Genomic DNA, 9,944 nt, shown 5'->3' with positions numbered 1-9,944 from the left:
TTCCAATTTTATATATAATAATAGGATTTTTAAGCTATGAGACAGCTTTTAAGGAGAAAATAAGCATTTAGGACAACAGGTTTTTTTTTCTAGTAACCTAACACATTTCTTTTCCAGTAATATTTAAATTAAACTTTTAAACTAAAATGAACAGAAAAATAAAAAACAATCGTCTTAAAACACGGAAAAATAATATACAAATAAAATTAATTAAAAAAACGGCGCAATTACGATTGTTGCCATATTTCACGAACATGATATTAAATTTTAGTCTATGCCAAACGTCAAAACACATGAACATTGTAGAATCTGTTACTTCAGTCTTTCTTTGAAGTGTTTCGTGTTTATAAAGACGTTGTGAGGTTAGAATATTATTAATCCGTTTTAATCAGAGTATTCTACCATGTATTTTACGTTATAATTCGACTTATATTGATTAACAACAACAGTACCATTAGTGTTTATCCTTAGTTTCTTTAAATATACGTTACAATCATACATAAATAAAGTTTGCCGTAACAATGTTGTCAGTGAAAAAGTCTCGTTTTGTTTTAGGACGTCATGCCATTTGAACGCTACGTGGAACCAGGGCGCGTTGCCCTGGTGGCTGATGGGCCCCTGAAGGGAAAACTAGTGAGCGTGGTTGATGTCATTGACCAAACACGAGCACTCGTTGATGGACCTGGTAGCGGAGTATCGCGACAGCAAATACGCCTGAACCAGCTTCATCTTACTAAATTCCGCCTGAAGTATCCCTTTACTGCCCCCACACGTGTTGTCAGGAAGGCTTGGTCAGACGCCAAGCTTAACGAAAAATGGGCTGACAGTCAGTGGGCTAAGAATTTGGCAAATAAAGAGAAGCGTGCTCAAATGACCGACTACGACAGATTTAAGTTGAGCTCCGCCCGCGTTAAGAGAAACCGTGCAAGAACAGCAGTCTTCAAGAGCTTGAAAGTGAAAGCAGCGCGGAGCGGTGTCTTTGGCAAGAAGAAGGTTCCCAAGACCCCAGCCAAGAAGATCCGCACGAAAAAGGCGCCTTCTGCTAAACCAGCAAAGAAGTAATTCTTGTTTTGTGCCTGAAGCAACATAAGTGTAATTTATAGGACAAATCAAAATAAAGAATTACTTTAAGCTAATTCCTGTATTGTTGTTTTCCCTCTTATGACCACCTTTATAATAAATAACACGAGGTAAGCTACATTAATGTTGAACACATGTGCCTTGTTCATTTTTTAATCTATTCTATTTTTCAGGTTGACTACAAGATGACTATAAAATACAGGTAATTTAGAAATGCATTTATTTGAGGTGTTTTTAAAATTTTTAATATCCTGGTTACAAATGATGAATAAAAATAGTCTCGTTCGTATGAACTCATGATTTAAATATTACCGAAAATACTGAACAATTTCAGTTCTATATATGAATTGTGGTGTTCTAACATCATTCTAAAGAATCATATTTCTCTTTACAGACACTGTCTACTTTTAAAAGTCCAGATATACATTCTCGGTAAGTTGCCTGTTACTAATATTTTTTTTACCTCATACTTCTTTAGATTTGCTCATACATATATATGTTGGTTCTTCATTGGAACTTATAATCAAGTTCAAAAGGTGAAATGAATAATTCTTTTGAAATATGGTTAGAAATTCTTGGTAAATTGTCACTATTTATACTATAAAATCAACAATATTTAAAAAAGTCTTCACTAATAGCAGTAAAAATACTTAAAGGAACTAATTTATGTCTCGTTCGTATGATCTACATGATTTCGATCTTACCAAATTCACTGATATCTACTACACTTTACCATTTATTATAAACAAAACATTGAATAAATAATAGCGAACACTATATTATTCTCAGGTACAAGATTGTGAGAGAATTCAAATGATCCTGGTCATCTTCCATTAAAATGTGAGTACAGTAACAATTAAAAATGTATAATGTTAATTATCAAAGAAAACGTAAGACCCTACCAAAGCCGATGTGTGAACAGAACTCACTGCCACACTTGACTCTGGCTAGGAACAGTAAAACACTCCGTGTAAGATATTCTCTCATTATGATTGTATATCCAAGGGTTGAATGTAACAATTTTGTTAAAAAATAGTTAAATATATTTCTATACAAACATAAAAAGGAATAGCAGCTAGTTATAAAACATTTTTTCTTTGCAGATTTCAAACTGAAGAATCAAATGATGGCAAAGTCTTTCAAATCGAGGTACATTTCTTAGTTGTAATGAATACAATTTCAAATATACTAAAACATAATTTAGTTAGTAATTATACAAATTTTAGAAACAATATTTTAACCATGTAGTATATAGTTTAATGCGATTAATACGATTGCGTTTTGGGTTAAGTCCGATAATATTATGATGAATAACTAAGTTATCCCTGTCTCACAGAGCCGTGAGGAAAATATGGTTTGGTAACATCTGAAAGTATTTAATTGAACCAATAGGCAATTGCAACAGTGACATATAAAAAATTGATTTTGAAATATTTTGTTACAGTATCCTTTTATTAAACTGGAATTCAAACCCAAAAGTTGGATAAAGATTCTTGCAGAAATGGTAAGCCAAAGTTGTGTGATTAAATGTTTTAAATTTTAATATCTCTCCCATTTCTTTGTTAGAAATACACATTATGATGATTTTTGTAACCGCCCCAGGCTGACTTATTGATGATTGGTTTTACTGAAAATATAAAAAAATATAAAAAGGCTGCTATTTACTCCTGGACGAATATTTTCTGATATGTTAATATTTTTCAGATTCCGCCTTCCTTCCACATTACAGTATGCATCATGTAAAAAGGATGTCATATGTAAGTGTGACTGACATATATAACTATTCCCAAGTAAATTATTTCTCAATAAATGGATGCACAGTTTGTTGTTAAGTAACACTAAGAGCAAGTTCTCATTTCATTGTCTTGCCCTTGTTTTATTTAGAATACACATTATGATGATTTTTGTAACCGCCCCAGGCTGACTTATTGATGATTGGTTTTACTGAAAATATAAAAAAATCCAAAAATGCTGCTATTTACACCTGGAGGAATGTTTTCTGATATGTAAATATTTTTCAGATTACGCCACCCTCCCACAGTGCAGTATACACGAAGTGAATACGACGCCATATAAATATATGTAAGTGTGACTGACATATATAACTATTCCCAAGTAAATTATTTCTCACTAAATGGATGCACAGTTTGTTGTTAAGTAACACTAAGAGCAAGTTCTCATTTCATTGTCTTGCCCTTGTTTTATTTAGAATACACATTATGATGATTTTTGTAACCGCCCCAGGCTGACTTATTGATGATTGGTTTTACTGAAAATATAAAAAAATCCAAAAATGCTGCTATTTACACCTGGAGGAATGTTTTCTGATATGTAAATATTTTTCAGATTACGCCACCCTCCCACAGTGCAGTATACACGAAGTGAATACGACGCCATATAAATATATGTAAGTGTGGCTGAAATATATAACTACATATTCACAAATAAATTATTTCTCAATAAATGGATGCATAGTTGGTTGTTAAGTAGCATTAATAGCAAGTTCTCATTTCATTGTCTTGCCCTCGTTTTATTTAGAATACACATTATGATGATTTTTGTAACCGCCCCAGGCTGACTTATTGATGATTGGTTTTACTGAAAATATAAAAAAATCCAAAAATGCTGCTATTTACACCTGGAGGAATGTTTTCTGATATGTAAATATTTTTCAGATTACGCCACCCTCCCACAGTGCAGTATACACGAAGTGAATACGACGCCATATAAATATATGTAAGTGTGACTGACATATATAACTATTCCCAAGTAAATTATTTCTCACTAAATGGATGCACAGTTTGTTGTTAAGTAACACTAAGAGCAAGTTCTCATTTCATTGTCTTGCCCTTGTTTTATTTAGAATACACATTATGATGATTTTTGTAACCGCCCCAGGCTGACTTATTGATGATTGGTTTTACTGAAAATATAAAAAAATCCAAAAATGCTGCTATTTACACCTGGAGGAATGTTTTCTGATATGTAAATATTTTTCAGATTACGCCACCCTCCCACAGTGCAGTATACACGAAGTGAATACGACGCCATATAAATATATGTAAGTGTGGCTGAAATATATAACTACATATTCACAAATAAATTATTTCTCAATAAATGGATGCATAGTTGGTTGTTAAGTAGCATTAATAGCAAGTTCTCATTTCATTGTCTTGCCCTTGTTTTATTTGGAATACACATTATGATGATTTTTGTAACCGCCCCAGGCTGACTTGTTGATGATTGGTTTTACTGAAAATATAAAAAAATCCAAAAATGCTGCTATTTACACCTGGAGGAATGTTTTCTGATATGTAAATATTTTTCAGATTACGCCACCCTCCCACAGTGCAGTATACACGATGTGAATACGACGCCATATAAATATATGTAAGTGTGACTGACATATATAACTATTCCCAAGTAAATTATTTCTCAATAAATGGATGCACAGTTTGTTGTTAAGTAACACTAAGAGCAAGTTCTCATTTCATTGTCTTGCCCTTGTTTTATTTGGAATACACATTATGATGATTTTTGTAACCGCCCCAGGCTGACTTGTTGATGATTGGTTTTACTGAAAATATAAAAAAATCCAAAAATGCTGCTATTTACACCTGGAGGAATGTTTTCTGATATGTAAATATTTTTCAGATTACGCCACCCTCCCACAGTGCAGTATACACGATGTGAATACGACGCCATATAAATATATGTAAGTGTGGCTGAAATATATAACTACATATTCACAAATAAATAATTTCTCAATAAATGGATGCACAGTTGGTTGTTAAGTAGCATTAATAGCAAGTTCTCGTTTCATTGTCTCGCCCTTGTTTTATTTGGAATACACATTATGATGATTTTTGTAACCGCCCCAGGCTGACTTGTTGATGATTGGTTTTACTGAAAATATAAAAAAATCCAAAAAAGCTGCTTTATACACCTGGAGGAATGTTTTTTGATATGTAAATATTTTTCAGATTACGCCACCCTCCCACAGTGCAGTATACACGATGTGAATACGATGCCATATAAATATATGTAAGTGTGGCTGAATTATATAACTACATATTCACAAATAAATTATTTCTCAATAAATGGATGCATAGTTTGTTGTTAAGTAGCATTAATAGCAAGTTCTCATTTCATTGTCTTGCCCTCGTTTTATTTAGAATACACATTATGATGATTTTTGTAACCGCCCCAGGCTGACTTATTGATGATTGGTTTTACTGAAAATATAAAAAAATCCAAAAATGCTGCTATTTACACCTGGAGGAATGTTTTCTGATATGTAAATATTTTTCAGATTACGCCACCCTCCCACAGTGCAGTATACACGATGTGAATACGATGCCATATAAATATATGTAAGTGTGACTGACATATATAACTATTCCCAAGTAAATTATTTCTCAATAAATGGATGCACAGTTTGTTGTTAAGTAACACTAAGAGCAAGTTCTCATTTCATTGTCTTGCCCTTGTTTTATTTAGAATACACATTATGATGATTTTTGTAACTGCCCCAGGCTGACTTATTGATGATTGGTTTTACTGAAAATATAAAAAAATCCAAAAATGCTGCTATTTACACCTGGAGGAATGTTTTCTGATATGTAAATATTTTTCAGATTACGCCACCCTCCCACAGTGCAGTATACACGAAGTGAATACGACGCCATATAAATATATGTAAGTGTGACTGACATATATAACTATTCCCAAGTAAATTATTTCTCACTAAATGGATGCACAGTTTGTTGTTAAGTAACACTAAGAGCAAGTTCTCATTTCATTGTCTTGCCCTTGTTTTATTTAGAATACACATTATGATGATTTTTGTAACCGCCCCAGGCTGACTTATTGATGATTGGTTTTACTGAAAATATAAAAAAATCCAAAAATGCTGCTATTTACACCTGGAGGAATGTTTTCTGATATGTAAATATTTTTCAGATTACGCCACCCTCCCACAGTGCAGTATACACGAAGTGAATACGACGCCATATAAATATATGTAAGTGTGGCTGAAATATATAACTACATATTCACAAATAAATTATTTCTCAATAAATGGATGCATAGTTGGTTGTTAAGTAGCATTAATAGCAAGTTCTCATTTCATTGTCTTGCCCTCGTTTTATTTAGAATACACATTATGATGATTTTTGTAACCGCCCCAGGCTGACTTATTGATGATTGGTTTTACTGAAAATATAAAAAAATCCAAAAATGCTGCTATTTACACCTGGAGGAATGTTTTCTGATATGTAAATATTTTTCAGATTACGCCACCCTCCCACAGTGCAGTATACACGAAGTGAATACGACGCCATATAAATATATGTAAGTGTGACTGACATATATAACTATTCCCAAGTAAATTATTTCTCACTAAATGGATGCACAGTTTGTTGTTAAGTAACACTAAGAGCAAGTTCTCATTTCATTGTCTTGCCCTTGTTTTATTTAGAATACACATTATGATGATTTTTGTAACCGCCCCAGGCTGACTTATTGATGATTGGTTTTACTGAAAATATAAGAAAATCCAAAAATGCTGCTATTTACACCTGGAGGAATGTTTTCTGATATGTAAATATTTTTCAGATTACGCCACCCTCCCACAGTGCAGTATACACGAAGTGAATACGACGCCATATAAATATATGTAAGTGTGGCTGAAATATATAACTACATATTCACAAATAAATTATTTCTCAATAAATGGATGCATAGTTGGTTGTTAAGTAGCATTAATAGCAAGTTCTCATTTCATTGTCTTGCCCTTGTTTTATTTGGAATACACATTATGATGATTTTTGTAACCGCCCCAGGCTGACTTGTTGATGATTGGTTTTACTGAAAATATAAAAAAATCCAAAAATGCTGCTATTTACACCTGGAGGAATGTTTTCTGATATGTAAATATTTTTCAGATTACGCCACCCTCCCACAGTGCAGTATACACGATGTGAATACGACGCCATATAAATATATGTAAGTGTGACTGACATATATAACTATTCCCAAGTAAATTATTTCTCAATAAATGGATGCACAGTTTGTTGTTAAGTAACACTAAGAGCAAGTTCTCATTTCATTGTCTTGCCCTTGTTTTATTTAGAATACACATTATGATGATTTTTGTAACCGCCCCAGGCTGACTTATTGATGATTGGTTTTACTGAAAATATAAAAAAATCCAAAAATGCTGCTATTTACACCTGGAGGAATGTTTTCTGATATGTAAATATTTTTCAGATTACGCCACCCTCCCACAGTGCAGTATACACGATGTGAATACGACGCCATATAAATATATGTAAGTGTGGCTGAAATATATAACTACATATTCACAAATAAATAATTTCTCAATAAATGGATGCACAGTTGGTTGTTAAGTAGCATTAATAGCAAGTTCTCGTTTCATTGTCTCGCCCTTGTTTTATTTGGAATACACATTATGATGATTTTTGTAACCGCCCCAGGCTGACTTGTTGATGATTGGTTTTACTGAAAATATAAAAAAATCCAAAAAAGCTGCTTTATACACCTGGAGGAATGTTTTTTGATATGTAAATATTTTTCAGATTACGCCACCCTCCCACAGTGCAGTATACACGATGTGAATACGATGCCATATAAATATATGTAAGTGTGGCTGAATTATATACTACATATTCACAAATAAATTATTTCTCAATAAATGGATGCATAGTTTGTTGTTAAGTAGCATTAATAGCAAGTTCTCATTTCATTGTCTTGCCCTCGTTTTATTTAGAATACACATTATGATGATTTTTGTAACCGCCCCAGGCTGACTTATTGATGATTGGTTTTACTGAAAATATAAGAAAATCCAAAAATGCTGCTATTTACACCTGGAGGAATGTTTTCTGATATGTAAATATTTTTCAGATTACGCCACCCTCCCACAGTGCAGTATACACGATGTGAATACGACGCCATATAAATATATGTAAGTGTGACTGACATATATAACTATTCCCAAGTAAATTATTTCTCAATAAATGGATGCACAGTTGGTTGTTAAGTAGCATTAATAGCAAGTTCTCGTTTCATTGTCTCGTCCTTGTTTTATTTGGAATACACATTATGATGATTTTTGTAACCGCCCCAGGCTGACTTGTTGATGATTGGTTTTACTGAAAATATAAAAAAATCCAAAAAAGCTGCTTTATACACCTGGAGGAATGTTTTTTGATATGTAAATATTTTTCAGATTACGCCACCCTCCCACAGTGCAGTATACACGATGTGAATACGATGCCATATAAATATATGTAAGTGTGGCTGAATTATATAACTACATATTCACAAATAAATTATTTCTCAATAAATGGATGCATAGTTTGTTGTTAAGTAGCATTAATAGCAAGTTCTCATTTCATTGTCTTGCCCTCGTTTTATTTAGAATACACATTATGATGATTTTTGTAACCGCCCCAGGCTGACTTATTGATGATTGGTTTTACTGAAAATATAAAAAATCCAAAAATGCTGCTATTTACACCTGGAGGAATGTTTTCTGATATGTAAATATTTTTCAGATTACGCCACCCTCCCACAGTGCAGTATACACGATGTGAATACGACGCCATATAAATATATGTAAGTGTGACTGACATATATAACTATTCCCAAGTAAATTATTTCTCAATAAATGGATGCACAGTTGGTTGTTAAGTAGCATTAATAGCAAGTTCTCATTTCATTGTCTTGCCCTCGTTTTATTTAGAATACACATTATGATGATTTTTGTAACCGCCCCAGGCTGACTTATTGATGATTGGTTTTACTGAAAATATAAGAAAATCCAAAAATGCTGCTATTTACACCTGGAGGAATGTTTTCTGATATGTAAATATTTTTCAGATTACGCCACCCTCCCACAGTGCAGTATACACGATGTGAATACGACGCCATATAAATATATGTAAGTGTGACTGACATATATAACTATTCCCAAGTAAATTATTTCTCAATAAATGGATGCACAGTTGGTTGTTAAGTAGCATTAATAGCAAGTTCTCATTTCATTGTCTCGCCCTTGTTTTATTTGGAATACACATTATGATGATTTTTGTAACCGCCCCAGGCTGACTTATTGATGATTGGTTTTACTGAAAATATAAAAAATCCAAAAATGCTGCTATTTACACCTGGAGGAATGTTTTCTGATATGTAAATATTTTTCAGATTACGCCACCCTCCCACAGTGCAGTATACACGATGTGAATACGATGCCATATAAATATATGTAAGTGTGACTGATATATATAACTATTCCCAAGTAAATTATTTCTCAATAAATGGATGCACAGTTTGTTGTTAAGTAGCATTAATAGCAAGTTCTCATTTCATTGTCTCGCCCTTGTTTTATTTGGAATACACATTATGATGATTTTTGTAACCGCCCCAGGCTGACTTATTGATGATTGGTTTTACTGAAAATATAAAAAATCCAAAAATGCTGCTATTTACACCTGGAGGAATGTTTTCTGATATGTAAATATTTTTCAGATTACGCCACCCTCCCACAGTGCAGTATACACGATGTGAATACGATGCCATATAAATATATGTAAGTGTGACTGACATATATAACTATTCCCAAGTAAATTATTTCTCAATAAATGGATGCACAGTTTGTTGTTAAGTAGCATTAATAGCAAGTTCTCATTTCATTGTCTTGCCCTTGTTTTATTTGGAATACACGTTATGATGATTTTTGTAACCGCCCCAGGCTGACTTGTTGATGATTGGTTTTACTGAAAATATAAAAAAATCGAAAAATGCTGCTATTTACACCTGGAGGAATGTTTTCTGATATG

At 32.9% G+C, this 9,944-nt stretch overlaps 1 protein-coding gene and 1 long non-coding RNA gene across 3 annotated transcripts in view; both read left to right on the top strand.

Moving 5' to 3' along the window:
* The window catches only part of LOC133319089 (uncharacterized), a 73,132-nt gene extending 69,970 nt beyond the window's left edge, over positions 1-3,162 (top strand). Inside the window, exons 1-6 of one of the 2 annotated variants that reach the window (XR_009752793.1) lie at positions 1,358-1,512; positions 1,870-1,920; positions 2,184-2,229; positions 2,525-2,584; positions 2,785-2,837; positions 3,102-3,162. This is a non-coding gene — a long non-coding RNA (uncharacterized LOC133319089). Of the gene's footprint in view, positions 1-1,357; positions 1,513-1,869; positions 1,921-2,183; positions 2,230-2,524; positions 2,585-2,784; positions 2,838-3,101 lie in introns of those variants that run through there. The other variant, XR_009752794.1, reaches the window with a different exon arrangement.
* On the top strand, positions 223-1,136 carry LOC133319088 (large ribosomal subunit protein eL14-like). Its single transcript, XM_061522212.1, has 2 exons — positions 223-362; positions 556-1,136. The coding sequence occupies exon 2, from the start codon at positions 562-564 to the stop codon at positions 1,060-1,062; it is 501 nt and encodes a 166-aa protein (XP_061378196.1). The 5' UTR covers positions 223-362; positions 556-561; the 3' UTR covers positions 1,063-1,136.
* Positions 3,163-9,944: the final 6,782 nt, after the last annotated feature.

This window comes from Danaus plexippus, chromosome 12, assembly GCF_018135715.1.
Source record: "Danaus plexippus chromosome 12, MEX_DaPlex, whole genome shotgun sequence".
In the NCBI taxonomy this organism is placed as follows: Eukaryota; Metazoa; Arthropoda; class Insecta; order Lepidoptera; family Nymphalidae; genus Danaus; species Danaus plexippus.
This window is presented reverse-complemented; position numbering and strand designations above follow the sequence as displayed.

Excerpts from the sequence above, each read along its gene's own strand:
- LOC133319088 (XM_061522212.1), top strand. The coding sequence starts at position 562 with ATGCCATTTGAACGCTACGTGGAACCAGGGCGCGTTGCCCTGGTGGCT.